This window comes from Physeter macrocephalus, chromosome 16 (genome assembly GCF_002837175.3).
Source record: "Physeter macrocephalus isolate SW-GA chromosome 16, ASM283717v5, whole genome shotgun sequence".
Lineage (NCBI taxonomy): Eukaryota > Metazoa > Chordata > Mammalia > Artiodactyla > Physeteridae > Physeter > Physeter macrocephalus.
In genome coordinates, this window is record NC_041229.1 from 73,981,963 (window position 1) to 73,996,910 (window position 14,948).

At 47.9% G+C, this 14,948-nt stretch overlaps 1 protein-coding gene across 1 annotated transcript; it reads right to left on the reverse strand.

The window, feature by feature from the left end:
• Positions 1-6,437: 6,437 nt before the first annotated feature.
• On the reverse strand, positions 6,438-11,304 carry DBX1 (developing brain homeobox 1). Its single transcript, XM_007122973.1, has 4 exons — positions 10,659-11,304; positions 9,911-10,012; positions 7,792-7,994; positions 6,438-7,370 (listed from the first exon to the last, which is right to left on the reverse strand). Exons 1-4 carry the CDS (start codon positions 11,023-11,025, stop codon positions 7,005-7,007), a joined length of 1,038 nt encoding a protein of 345 aa, XP_007123035.1. The 5' UTR covers positions 11,026-11,304; the 3' UTR covers positions 6,438-7,004.
• Positions 11,305-14,948: the final 3,644 nt, after the last annotated feature.

The following is a 14,948-nucleotide window of genomic DNA, read 5'->3' on the forward strand; positions in this document are numbered from 1 at the left end:
TTTTTTGCGGTACGCGGACCTCTCACTGTTGTGGCCTCTCCCGTTATGGAGCACAGGCTCCGGACGCGCAGGCTCAGCGGCCATGGCTCGCGGGCCTAGCCGCTCCGCGGCATGTGGGATCTTCCCGGACTGGGGCACGAACCTGTGTCCCCTGCATCAGCAGGCGGACGCTCAACCACTGCGCCACCAGGGAAGCCCGCAGCTAAATTTTTAAGTGGAGTGGTTCGAACTTGGCCAAATAGTTTCCTCCCATCTCTCCCCTAGTAAAGCACTTCATATGTTTAAATGATGAGCTCTCAAGGTGTGATCTGGGGACCCTGGAAGTCCCCAAGACCCTTCCATAACTGTACAGTGGTGTTTTCTGCACAGTAGGGGTTGCATGTGCAATGGTGTCTCCCTCTGACGGCTAATGGAATATGTGCTTGTATAGTCTTGTGTTTCTTAGAATTTTTGTAGAATTTTCTAAGGTGGTGAATTTAGATTTATGTGCATTTTAGTGATTAACTTAGTTTTTTTTTTCTCAGTACTTCTGCTGTGCTTTTACAGCCCTCTTCACTTATACCTGCTATGACATCTGTAACCTCATTATCACCCAGTAAATTGCTATTTTGAAATTCCCAAATTTTCCTTGCGCCTATGCAGAAACACAAGAAGTGCACATGGCTGTCTTGTTTAGCGATAATATTTTTAAATTTTTTGAAAATGTTCTATACTGTAAGATTTTGCCAAAAACTGCTATTATTTTAGAATTTTATATTTTATTTAAAAATAAAAGAAAATGTGCCATATGTTTTTCTTATATTAAGGGTGAATTGTTGGCTTTTGAAAGGGAGACTAGAAGAGTCACTTTCTCAACCCATAGCTGCACTGTCTATTTCTAAAGATGCTAAAACAGATAAAAGTGACATATCAGAGGGCTTCCCTGGTGGCGCAGTGGTTGAGAGTCCGCCTGCCGATGCAGGGGACACGGGTTCGTGCCCCGGTCCAGGAAGATCCCACGTGCTGCGGAGCGGCTGGGCCCGTGAGCCACGGCCGCTGAGCCTGCGCGTCCGGAGCCTGTGCTCCGCAACTGGAGAGGCCACAGCAGTGAGAGGCCCGCGTACCGCAAAAAGAAAAAAAGAAAAACTATGGTTTTAAACATGGGTATCTTGTAGACATTTTCTCAAAAATGAATGAAGTGAGCCTTTCACTTGAAGAAAAAATTATAGCATTTGTCCCCATAATAAAATTAGAGTTTTCAAATAAAAACTTAAATTTTGGAAAACTTGTATCTGCCACCATGAGCTTGACAGCTCCTCAACTCTTAAAACTTCTATGATGAGATGTGTGACATTAACAAATGTGATATTTGATAATATATGGAAGGTGTCAATGTTTAGAATATTGACATTACCCAGTGAACCAATGTTTTCCAGGTGACCAATGCATGATGTTACAAAATCAAATATGGGTAAAATACCCATTCAAACTGCAAGAGAGACCAATGGACTTTAATGTAACATAGTTGAAAAGTTCATTGATAAGAATTTAGATTTCAAATTGCTACTAACCTTTAAAAAACTACCACTCATCAAGTTTTGCTGTTGTACCAAAGAAGAGCCACAGTCATCTAAGGTTAATCAAATACTGCTCATTTCCATTTGCATATTTGTATGAAGCCAAGTTTTCTACAGATAAGAGAATTCAACTGTCTCCTATTAAGCCAATCATTAAAGAGTTTTGCAGAAATGTAAAGCAATGCCACTCCTCTTTCTAATTTTTTTGTTTTGTATATATACTTATCTTTCGTAAAGTATGGTATTTTTTTTTAAAAAATATTTATTTATTTATTTATTTTTGGCTGTGTTGGGTCTTCGTTTCTGTGCGAGGGCTTTCTCTAGTTGCAGCAAGCGGGGGCCACTCTTCATCGCAGTGCACAGGCCTCTCACTATTGTGGCCTCTCTTGTTGCGGAGCACAGGCTCCAGACGCGCAGGCTCAGTAGTTGTGGCTCACGGGCCTAGTTGCTCCGTGGCATGTGGGATCTTCCCAGACCAGGACTCGAACCCATGTCCCCTGCATTGGCAGGCAGATTCTCAACCACTGTGCCACTAGGGAAGCCCAAAGTATGGTATTTGTATGGATATTTAACAAAATTGTTTTAAAATGAATTAATAAGTATTTAAATTTTTTCTCAATCTTAATTTCTTATACCAAAAATATCGGTAGATAAAACCCACAGAAACAAAAAAGCGTTTTAGATATTCAGTGATTTTTAAGAGTGTAAAGGGGTTTTTTAACACCACAGTTTGTGGATCACTGGTTTAGACCTCAGGGAGGAGAGCTGGTGGTTTGAGAGATTTAGGTGGATGAGAAAGGTTTTTAAATAGCCAATGATTTTTTTTTAATTTGGATTTCTTTTTCTTTTTAATTAATTAATTAATTTATATTTTATATTTGGCTGCATTGGGTCTTTGTTGCTGCCTGTGGGCTTTCTCTAGTTGCTGCGAGCGGGGGCTACTGTTCATTGTGGTGCGTGGGCTTCTCATTGCGGTGGCTTCTCTTGTTGCCAAGCGCAGGCTCTAGGCGCTCGGGCTACAGTAGTTGTGGCACGCAGCCTCAGTAGTTGTGGTGCCTGGGCTTGTTGCTCCATGGCACGTGGGATCTTCCCGGACAAGGGCTTGAACTTATGTCGCCTGCATTGGCACGCAGATTCTTAACCACTGTGCTACCAGGGAAGTCCCTAAATAGCCACTGATTTTTTCTCATAACTTCAGAATATTAAAAAACATAAAGCTCTATTAAGAATGCCTATTCAAAAAATATATAAATCAATTTTCACTGCAAAGTAAAGGAGCTGTTACAGTGGAGGATTACTGGACTGAATGTCAATATTATGACATAGTATGAGTGTGTTTCGTGTTTGGTAATTGCAATCATTGTTGCTTTTGTTGTGGTCATCCATTTACAATGCTTGGTGTCAGTCTATTTATCTCTTGTAAAAATAAAATACAGTGTGTGTAGTTTTTACCAGTTTAGTCAAGGAAGGAGGATGGTGTATTAGAGTTAGATGCACATGAATTTGAATTCTGGCTGAGGTAAGCATGGGGAAATTACCCAAACTCCTAGCCTCAGTTTGTCCATATGTATTGTGGGATAATAATATCTACCTTAGATGGGTTATTGTGAGGATAAAACTTCATGTAAATCTTCACTACTTAAAGTGTGTTCTGTGGACCAACAAGGGGTTAGCAATGCTAAATACCCAGAGCTCTGAATCATGATCTACATTTTGATGAGATCCCCAGGTGGTCTTATGCTCATTAAAGTCTGAGAAGCACTGATGTGTAAGGCATCTAGCAGAATGCCTGCCTGCCACATAATAGGTGTTCAATAAAAATTCTTTCTTTGTTGTATTTATTATTCTTCAGCTTATAACTATTTTAGTCTTTTGGACTAAAGTAATTGGTTTGATTTTTTTTAAAAATAAATTTATTTATTTATTTTTGGCTGTGTTGGGTCTTCGTTGCTGCACACGGGCTTTCTCTAGTTGTGGCGAGCAGGGGCTACTCTTCTTTGCGGTGCACGGGCTTCTCATTGCGGTGGCTCCTCTTGTTGCAGAGCACGGGCTCTAGAGCACAGGCTCGGTAGTTGTGGCACACGGGCTTCCTTACTCCGCGGCATGTGGGATCTTCCCAGACCAGGGCTCGAACCCATGTCCCCTGCATTGGCCGGCGGATTCTTAACGACTGTGCCACCAGGGAAGCCCAACTGGTGTTCCCCTGCATCGGCAGGCGGACGCGCAACCACTGCGCCACCAGGGAAGCCCCAATTGGTTTGATTTTTAAAAACACATCTGATCGGGCTTCCCTGAGTATATTTTTTTCCTTTTCTGGGTTTTCTTAACTTTTATTAATACAGAAAAAAAACATTATTTACATCACATACTACTTCTTGGTTTGAATTTTACATTGTCTTATGATAATATTGCTTACCTCAGGGAATTCCCTGGCAGCCTAGTGGTTAAGATTCCGGGCTTTCACTGCCATGGCCTGGGTTCAATCCCTAGTTAGGGAACTGAGATCCTGCAAGCCGCACCGTGTGGTGTGGCAAAGGAAAAAAAAAAAAAAAAAAAAAAAAAAAATATATATATATATATATATATATATATATATATATATTGCTTACCTCAGATTTTTTTCACTTGCCTGCCATAATTTTGACCATTGCTGGATTTTTAAATCTGCTAACATGGGAGTTATTTTTCCAATACTATTACTGAAATTCTGCACCCATTGAACCCCCTATTTCCTGTGACCCCAGCCCCTGGCAACTGCAATTCTACTTTCTGTTTCTATGAGTATGACTACGTTAGATACCTCATATAATCGCAATCATATAGTATTTGCCTTTTTATTACTAGCTTATTTCACTTAGCGTACGTCCTCAAAGTTTATTCATGTTGACAGGATAACATGTGACAGGATTTCTTTCCTTTTTAAGGTGGAATAATATTCCATCGTGTGTGTATTCCACTTTATCTATTCACCCATCGATGGACATTTGGGTTGCAGAAGCTATTGTGAATAATGGGAATGATGTGAACATGAATATCTCTTGGCTATTGTAAATAATGCTGCAATGCACACGGGTGTGCCACTAGAGTACTTTGATGTAGACACAAATCCATCCCCATGCCTGAAAATAGTTCTCGACTGTAAGCAATAACTGCAGGCTTGAGCTGGCAGAGAGGGAAAGGTGGGCCATTTCTGGCCAGGATTCCATCTCTGGTTATCTCTCTGGGCAACAGCAGAGGGAAGGAGAAAATAGCCTGAGTCCCTCCGAGCAGAGAGGGTTTCCTGTCTGAAAGATTGTATGCCTACCATAGGCAGGATGCCATGCTAACACTTTCATATGTATTGAGGGGGAAATGTGGGAGATTTCTTGAATTAAGATAACTATGATAATTAAGATAATTTTCTCCCCAAATTCCCATGACAATGAAAACATTGATTGCCAGTGTCAGGAATGGGCCCAGGAGGGCAGGATATCAGGACCTTAGCATGGAGAGGGCTTGTGTTATTTGAAAAAAGAGTTGAGAATAGAATATATTCAAATTTCAAATATAATGCAAACTGTTGAAATTTAAGCTTAACAACTTTTTTTCCTGGCTGTTGTGGTATGAGTTAGGACAATAAACAAATGTGTTATGTGGCTGACGTGGCAGAGATCAGTCTCTCAAAGAGCACAGAGCCCTTGCCAGGGTTCTAACCTGATGTTCTTTACTGGTTGCTGGTTAAGTAAATCATTTTTGCTGAAAGTTAGTCTTTAAAGAACTTTAGTTTCACTGGGGAGCCCTAGAGTCTGTATCTGGGCTCCCAAGTCCTGCCTGTAGATGTCATTCCTATTAAAATCAGTTCATACACAGAAGTCAAAACCAACTTTGGGCTTCCCTGGGGACTAGGAAATATGCCTTCAAGGAGGGAAAGAAAAACATTGCAAAGTTGAACCACTCAAACTGACTTTCATTGTTGTCTTCTAGTCCATCATTTCAGTCCTTAGAGTAGGGGAGAAGGATCACCACAGACTCAACTTGTTGACATCACTTGACTGGAGCTATTTTACTTGTAACCATAGCAAAATTGGCTATTTTATGGTACAGGGAAGCAGAAAAGGCACTGGCCCGAGAGTCAGAGATGGGTTCTAGTTCTAGCTTGTCCTCTAACTAGTTGGGTGCTTTAGACAAGTGCCTTCCTCTCTTGAATATGAGCATACCTTCTGTAAATGCCAGCAGCACTTGGACTAGAATAGCTCCATTCCTTGCACTAGAATAGCTCTAACATTCTGTAAGTTAGGGATAACACTTGATCATTGGGTGCATCCTACTTTTTATTTGGCATTTGTTCATTTGATACAAATATATATATAAAAATCTGTACATGGTAAAAATACAAAATAAGTTTTTTTTATAAGTTACTCAATTAAACAGCTACCTTTTTAAAGTTTAAAAACCATTGCAAGAAAAGAGAGAAGGAAATCTAGTCAGTCCTTTATATCATTCACAATAAACTTGGTATAAAATATCCATACAAGTGTACAAAATAGTGTACAGTTCACAAAAGCTGTGCAAAGACAGCAAAGTTCTATGAAAAAAAAAAAAGCAAAGAGGCTTGTGGGTCTCTCTCTGTTCACATCATGCCCAGTGCTCAGTGAAACCTCCCCAGAAATAATAAAAGGGCACAAGGTAGAGTGCTTGGTGCATATACTATGCATGCAGAAATAGTAAAGAAAAGGCTTTAAAACACACACTCGAAATACAGGCCGACTCTTCCTCCCATTTACAGAACTCACTTCTTTGCCCAGAGAGCATTTGGAATATGACACATAGAAAAGACTCAATATTTATGTGGTACCTTAGACCAGAAGGCACGGGTAGATTTTTTTTTTTTCTTTTTTGAAATTGTTGAGCTTTCTAAGGGCACTGCTACGGGAAGACTGGGTTACCAGTGTCTGGAGTTGGGCAAGAGGCCTTCGATACCTAAGATGGGGAGGTGGAGAGATCTAGGAAGTCACGGGTCTTGAAGTTATATGCTTGATGTTGTGACTCCTATGTCGGTTTCCTACTTCAGAAAAGGTTTCTTACCTTATAGGGTTGTTGCTGCTGCAGACCAGCAGAGCCTGGCTCACAGCTAAACCCGGGCTGGGAAGAGTGAACACCCCACTGTGCTGAAAATATCTTGCAATAAGGAAGATAGAATAAGGAAGCTAGACGGGGCCCTCGCCGCAAAGTTAAGGCTGGGACCAAGACCTAAATTTAACTTATGCGGAGAGGGCTGTTGGTAGGTGGTGTGGGGCAAGGGAATGTCGTTGGGGGGCAATGGAAGGGGCCAGGGTGCCCTCGACGACGCGGCAGTTCTACAGCGGGGAGCGGCAGCGTCTGCGCAGCGGGGGCAAGTGAACACACACCGAATCCCACCTCTTCGATTTCAAAGCACTTATAATCGGTACCCCGGGCGCGGGAGGGCTTCTAAGACACGGTGATCTCCTCCTCCTCGCCCTCCTCATCCTCCTCGGAGTCGGAGAAGTCCGAAGGTTTGTCGGGGCTGCCAGAGTGCGCGGGCGAGTGGGGCAGCGGCCCTTCGAGGCGCGGGTCCCGCAGGTGCCGAGGGTCGGGGGACGGGTGATGATAGACCAGGCGGTGGCGGAGGCTGCCCGGGCCCTCGTCCTCCTCCTCGTCGTCGTCCCCGGGACTCTTCTGGCCCACGTCGCTGAGGTCCGGGTGCGGATTGAGTTTGGTGGGAAGGGTCTGCTCGCGGCAGCCCCCGCTAGACAGGAGCTCGCGCTCCTTGGAGTTCCGCCACTTCATGCGTCGGTTCTGGAACCAGATTTTCACCTGGGGCGAGAGGGGTGAGAGCAGGGGAGAAGCAGCGGTTAGCGCAGAACCCCCGCCACCGCCCCAAGTGGGTGGGAAGGAGGCCCTGTTCTTCCCCTCTTTGCCGGCTCCCCACACGGTAAAGTGAGTTCGGACCGGAAGTGGCCCTTACCCTACCCCCACCAGCTCGGCGGCACGCACCTCTCGCCCTCTCTTCCGGCACCTGGCCCAGGTGGGCGGGGGTGGGGGAGACGCTGGGCCCGGGAGAGACGGGGCGGGGAGAGTAGCGGGCTATCGCGAGAAGCCTCCGCGAAGCTGGCTCGTGCACTTAACTCCCTCTCTCGACCTTACCGAGTCTGTACAATGGGACCTAGGCGGTTTCAGAGAACCTTCCCGTTCGTACGATGCGTGGGGGGAGGGGCTCTGGGGAGACTGCCCTCACCTGTGAGTCTTTCAAGCCCAGCTTGGCCGCCAGCTTCTTGCGGTCGGGCTTGCTGATGTACTTCTGCTTCTGGAACATCTTCTCCAGCGCCTTGCGCTGCACGTCGGAGAACACGGCTCGACGCAGCATGCCCCGACGAGGCTTGCCGCGGGCGGCCAGTGGCCAGGAGAAGGTCCCCGGGATGGGCACGACGCTGGAGGACGCTGCGGAGGCCAGGGGTGCGAGGTGAGTGAGTGGGCGGTGGCCCGCCCGGGCCGGCGGCGTCCGCCCCACCATTGCGGCCTCCTTAGGTTTTTCTCTCTGATCCCTTCATCTCTTTAAAGCTCTCCTTTTTCTCCCCCTGGAGAATAGGCTACGAATCTACAAACCTGCGAGAGTGAAAGGCGCTTTCTGCCCAAATAACTTTCCCTTTCAACCGTGCAAACCCGGATTAGGTAAAACCACGGAAACACAGAAAAGACCCCCCACAATAGCCTATTTCGTTTTTCCATTCAACGGTCTCAGGGAAACTAACTTGCGTGCATCAGCTAATATAGCTGCAGAAAAAAGTAAATTGTAAAAATAAAGTACCCAGCCACTGGGTCCCCCCCTAAGCTTTTAACACGTTTGTGGCTTTTGCATTCTTTACATGAAAATGAGGTGATTTACTGATTTGATAGAGAGGAGAAAATCCGCTTTGGATTTTTTATGTTTTGAAAAATCCAATCAGTATTCATCTTTTTTTATATTAATCTTTCCTCCCCTCCCCCACAAAACGTAAAGAATTCGGCCAGAATACATGAAAAGTGGCAGCTAATTAGCACATTGACCGCTTCCCAATGGGTATTGGCATGATAAAAGGGGGGAGAGTTTCGCTTTAAGGGAGAAAAACCCCCCAAAAGAAACAGAGACTCTAATGAAGCGTGAATGGTAATTGTGTAGTAATGAACTAACAGAAAAAGACTGAGGACAAGCAGCGAAAGCCATATATTACTGGGACAAAAGAGATTTACACTTTCAAACTAAACACAACTGCAGGCCAAGACCATTGGGAGAATACTGATGGCAGAGGCTTCTCTTCCCCGAATCATTTTCATTAAATGGACATGAAAAGCTATTTATAAAGCTCGGGTTGTTTTTGTTAGAGCATTGAGATGGGGGAGAAAGGGAGCAAATTCCATTATCAGCAGTAGCACGAATGGTGAGGCGGGGGTGAATTCTCTCTCCCCCTTTCAAAAATCAATTGCTTGTTTCTTTCGCTGATATTTGGAAGTGCTGTCGAGGTTCTACCCATCCCCCACCGACCATGCCCAGTCTCTCTTCCCTTTATAAGAGTTCCTGTCTCCTTAATCTTGACCAGCTGCAGAGTTTTTGAGCCATAGTTTGAGTCACCACTGGGATTCCAGGATGAAAACGTCCTGGAACCTGTTTAAGGTGTTTCTCCTTTAAACCGGGACCCAATTATGGGCTTCCCTCCGACTTATTTTACGAGCTCTAGGATCTTTAAAACGGTATGGCGGTGGGGGGACGGTATGAGAAAGAGTTTGGGAAATCAGGTTGGAAATAGAAGGTTGGGGTTGTGGGAGGATCTAGTCCCCCTCCCCCTGGGCGACCCCAGGCATCCCACACAAGAGGGCACCCCATGTGGTCTTGTGAAAAGCCTGAAGCCCTGAATGAGTCTTAAAGAGAAATTAGCCCCGGCTGGTAGGTGTCTCTCCCCGGCTTGGAGGGGCGAGGGTTGGTCTGTGTGTGGCTGCCCGGAGGAGCTGACCAATTGGTCATGGTGCTGAAACCTTTGTGGGGAATCGTGGCCAAGTGCACTGACTCTGTGGGAAAACGGCGGCGTGAAGGGATGCCAACAGCTCCTCGCCGGGAAGGGAACCGCCTCAAATTTGGACCATGACAATTCCTGCTAATTTGTAGAGCAGGGAATTGGTGCAAAGTGTCAAGCAGTCACTGCTTGTGCTAAATAGGGCATCAAATTGGCGCGACGGATTCGTGAATGTTGTACGCCTTGCAACCTCTGAACCGGAGCGTAACCCCGTGAGGTGGACGGAGAAATATGGCTTCGGGGCAGGGAGCGACGGGGTGGGGCTGGGGTGACGCCCAGCCTCCTGAAAGGAAGGGGGATGAGACCTACCTGGGAAATAAGAAGATCTGATGAAAGGCTGGAAGGAGCCTTCAAAGTAGGGAAAGGCGAAGGTCTTGGGAGGGACACTCTGGAGCAAGGCGGGGGACGTTTCTGGGAGAGAGTGAGGAAAGGAGGAACAGAAGGAGGGAGACAGAAAGGGAATTTGATTAAGTACATGATTATTGTGCAGCACAGTGAATACACGACATGATTAACCTTTCGGCTGGTTTCAAAAGCATCTTACTCAGTGTACTGACACAGTAAAGTAAACCTTTTCCTAACACTGTCTCTATCTGTGGAACCCCCTCCCCCAGTAGCCCTCAGAGTCCCCCCCCCCCAGTGTCATCCTAGGCACTGAGATAGAAGAACTGGTGGGCGGGGGGAGAAAAGAATTGCAGATTGATAATACTTGCTAAGCTAGTAAATATATTGTCTTGGGTTTAAAAAAAAACTGGCTTTCAGAAGCTCAAGGACAGAAACGCAGACGTCCAGGGGCGTGCGCGCAATTTCACTGCGCCAGGGAACTGAGCGCTCGGACTGTAGGTGTTCAAATTCATTCTGAGGGTGGGGCGAACCTGGAGGCTTTTCTTCCCGGGAATCGTCTGAACTTAAGTCTCACATTGCTTGACAGTGGGGCCTCGGGGATCTTGTGTACGTGTGTGCACTGCTGTGAGCGTGGGTACCCGCTGCGTATGGGAAACTGAGGCCAGAAGGACTCTGCATCTAGACCGGCCCTTAGCGTTTTGCTTTCACTTACCAGTTCTGGGCGCCGAAGAAAGGATGGCGTTCACTCCAAACTTCAGAAACGTGGGCTCGCTGGCAGGGGAGACGGCCGTCTGCGGTGAGCCGCCCCGCCGGCTGCCTGGACCCGGGGAGCCCAGGTCGGAGGCCCCTGTGTCTGTGAGAGCCGCAGGGGCCCCCTGCCTAGGGGGCGACATGCTGGCGGTGGGCACGCTGCGGGGCAGGTAGGCGGGGGGTCGGCTGATGCGGATCAGATCCTCCACCAGGAAGCTCGAGTGGCCGGAAAATGCCGACTGCAGGGACTGGGGCAATGTTAAGGTGGGCGTGGGGCGCAAGAGGCTGGGGTACCCGGCTGGGGGCGCGAGGAGGCCGGGGAACATCATGTTAGGCGAGGGGCGGGCGGAAAAACCCTTCTTCCAGTGGCCAGAGGGTAAATGCTGGGCTTCCCGCCCCTCCCGCCCTCTCTCTTGGGCTTAGCAAACGTCTTCTAGTAACGATCCCACTTGGGTGTCTGCGAGTCCTCCGCCGTCCTCCCGTCGAGGTGATGGTTTTATAGTGGCCCGCCCGTTAAAGCGTTTTGAAAAGTGACAGCTCTGACAATGAAGTTCAACAAAGTTCTCCACTCGAGCTTCATTCGCCGGAGGCTCTGGGCGCGCTGATTGGCGCAGGGGTGCAATTTATGATTGGATTAGCCTTCATAAGCATGGCCCGCACAATGGGCTGGCAACAAAGGCTGGCGCGCATCAATTCTGCGGATCGACCGCCTCTTTGCAATACAGTGCTCCCCCAAAGCTCTCGCCGGGAGTTTTTGTTCGGAAGCAACACCCGGGCTAATTAAATGCCTATTTAGAAGTTTCAGATGACATCTTGCCTCATAGAAAAGGAATTATTTAAAGAATGCACTAAATTTATTTGCAGCTCCCCTGCTGAGCCTGGAAAATAAATCAATAAATATTCATAGAAATTCATCTCCAGGCAATCAGTAAAGTAATCCTCCCCCCTTGTGGGGAGGGCAATGGAAAATTTCAAGTCAGTGAACATGAAAATATACTCCCTCTTCGGTCTCTGCCCTATACATTACTCCAGCTGAGGCATAAAGCAGATGTGATGGGTGGGTTAAATAACTGTGGGGTAGGGGAGTGCCGTTCTAACAACCCAGGGAGACTTGAAATTGATGCTTTGGGGCTATTGGATGTGCGTCCCTAGGGTTGGAGGGGGGAGGTCTTGATTTGAGTTATTTCATGTTGGGAAACTAATTGAGTTTGAGAGAGTTAGTGGATACCTGAATAGTAATATGACTCTCCTGCAAACTCCCAGCAACTTAGGAAACGATTTTCAGCGACGTATCTTTATAAATGTCAGTGAGAAACAAACGGCAGTTCACCCGGGGGAGGATCAGAGGAGAGCGTCGGAAAGGGGCAAGGCAGCCCGGATTCCATTCCCAAGGGCTTACCTCTGCTGAAAGCTGCCTCAGGCGAGGACACCTGGGTGCTGTGGGTGCTCTGCTGGCTCTTTTCTAACCTCTACAAGCCCTCGGCAGTTTGAGTAGAAACCCACAGCCTGGACTTTTAAAACCACAGCAGCGAAGGTTGGGATTTGTCCCGAGAGAGTCCTACCCATTGCGGGCGCTTAACCCGGCCAAAGTTTTGCTGCTTCTTCATCAACTGCAATGTACAAACACGTGAAAACAGCACGAAGGACGCGGTTCCCAAAAATGTTGGTCCACATGAGGAAAGACGACTCTTACTTAATGTGGTGCCTCAAATGAGAATCTTCCTGTAGACAGTCCTCTGTTTTCTGCTGGGTTGGGACTGGGGCGGCGCTGAGCCTCAATTCCGTTTCTCGGCTCGGCTAGATAACAGATGTGTAAAATGTCCCATTCATTTCTTTAGTGTGGCTGAACCTCCCCAAAGAGAAGTGTGCAGCCCGCCAGGCCGCCCTGATCCTATTAACCATGAACTAACTGTCACCTTCAGCTGGTTTTCCTTTTTTGCTTTTTAACACAAAGCTTTCTCAAAAATCTTATTAACCAGCTTTATTTCTCTCGATGGTTTTGTTCAGGGCGTTTTGTGTTGATGATCTCCATGTCGCTGCTTTAACCATTCAATAAAAGTGCATCTGTGATTTATATCACATTAAACCAGAAATGGAGCCCGCTAAAGCTCTCCCTTGATTCAGATTAAAAAGTTATTTAGGTCGGGCTCTGGAGCCGAATTAAAGCTCCAACATGACGCAAGTATGGAGTTTCTGAGCCCAAGACTGTTTATGGAGGCATTCTGGGCAGCAGGCCCCGGAAAACCACTAAGGGAAGAACAACTGTTAAATAAGTGGCTATTTAAATATGGGAAATGCGTTGCTCAAGTTAACTGGAGTCCCCTGGAAACGAAAGAGACAGATCTTTGGAGAACTTCAAATGTTCCTCTTTTTGAAGCTTTGCCATAAAATAGGGGAGAAAAAGTCGAAAGTATTTGAACACCTGAGCTCTAACCTTGCCACAGAGTTTTCATTCGCTATCACCCCTCCCCACCAACTGCTTTCTGGAAGCAGGAGGACCAGCTCTGGTTTTTGCATTCTCTCCCTCCTTCTCTTCTTTTTCCCCTCTTCATTCCCTTCCTCCTCCTGCACTCCCTCCCTCCTTCCCCCGCTACCCCCCTGCCGGGGGTGGTTGCCAGTTCCCAGAAGGAGGAAAGCCCGGACTAGAGGTGTTGGGTTTCCCATCGAGGAAGTCGGGGTGTAGCTCAGTGGTATAGCATTTGACTGCAGTCTACTGGACGACAGAGCCTACATTTGCAGGGCTGTGTATTGAGGGGCGGTAAGGACTCAAAGCCAGTCTAAGGCCTTCCTGACCCCGCCCCCCCCAAGACCTTCCCTAGACCTCTCCAGCTGAGGTATTTCCCTGGGTGTAGTTTTTACAGTTACTATCTTGACAATTGACACACTCCTTGGCTCCCACCCTTACACACACACACACACACACACACACACACACACACACACGCCATACTGCCTCACTCTAGACTAACTGCTGCTAATGTCTCTTCATTTAAAAGGGGGGCCTGACATTTTTTGGAAGGTGGGTCAACCCCTTGCCGCGATCCACGTGTTCTTGGCCTCCAGCGGTCCGTCTCCATAGCCTTTTTTCCTTTTTCCAAGAGGGAAGAGTGAAGGCGGGGGCGAGGGCTGGCGGCCAGTGAAAGGCAAAATAAATCCTAAGGAAGCAAGAAATCGGACGAAAGGATCTTACTTTTAAGTGATTTCCTTGAACGCGTCTTTTCAAACTCCGCCATAGCCTAAGGGGCTGCGCAGCCGGCGGCTGCGGCTAAGACCTGTGACTAATGCCGTTTGACCTGAGCCCTTGGGGTTTTGTGCGTCCTGCCATTCATTGTAATGTCGTTATCTTCAAGTTTATTTCAGAGAAGTCACTAGCGTTCTCTCTCCCAGAGCGGGGCTTTCTGTCTGTTTCTCTTTCAGGGTAAAAAAAGACGGGAGGGGAAAAGAGAATCGGAGGCACCGGTTGGGGTGAAGATCCTCGCCTGTGCCGCGGGCGCCGCTGCTCGCTGGGGGAAGGCCTCAGTAGAGGCAGCCGAGGCTCCCGGGGCCTTCGAGGCCAAAGCTGCCGGAGCCTCCCTGGGAAGGCAGGAAGGGGTCCGGAACCCGTCTGGGGTTTCTTCCCCCCGCCACGGCCCCGGGGCCTTGGATAGCTGACGCGTCCCTGCCCGATGCACCGGGGTCTGGCCGTGGCGCACCCTCTCCAGTGTGGGTCAAGACGTGAGCGCCTGCCCCGGGTAAGCGCAGGCCGCCCATGGGGAGGCGAAGTGCCCGAAGAGTAGAGAGTGGCTTGATATATTCCTCGCCCTCCGAAAAGATAACGAACGTAAGTTCGGGAAGACTGGGACCGCAGGGTCGCACTTTGCAAGGGTTCAAACCCCCAGGCCCTGGCGCTCCCGACCGGAGCTACCAACAGAGAATGCTTTGCAAGTTTGGCAGGCTGCAGGGTGGCGGTGGCGTCGGAATTAGCACCCGCCTCCTGGCTTCTGCCGTCCCAGGGAAAAAGAGGGAGCTGATGCGCGAGGCAAAGGAGGAGGGCGGCGAAGCTCGGGCTGTAAGAGCTTTCCTACAGCCCCAGCTCTTTAGGCGAGCCGCTCTATTAAGACACCTCTAAGGGGTTCACCTTCAGAATAGGCCACAGGGAGCTACCGGCCGCCCCAGCCCTTTCTAGCATCTCCCCGCACCGCTCATTTCTTTCACACTCACTCCCCCCGTTTTCCTTGAAAATCCTTCTATTGTGCCAATCAAGCAGATGGTT

What these genes read in the sequence shown, in the direction of transcription:
- DBX1 (XM_007122973.1), bottom strand. Translation starts at nt 11,025, where the DNA reads ATGATGTTCCCCGGCCTCCTCGCGCCCCCAGCCGGGTACCCCAGCCTC. An exon ending in TTCTTCGGCGCCCAGAACTG is followed by an intron (nt 10,013 to 10,658) that starts GTAAGTGAAAGC and finishes ACTCTCTCCCAG; the next exon opens with AAACGTCCCCCGCCTTGCTC. An exon ending in TGGGCTTGAAAGACTCACAG is followed by an intron (nt 7,371 to 7,791) that starts GTGAGGGCAGTC and finishes CTCTCGCCCCAG; the next exon opens with GTGAAAATCTGGTTCCAGAA.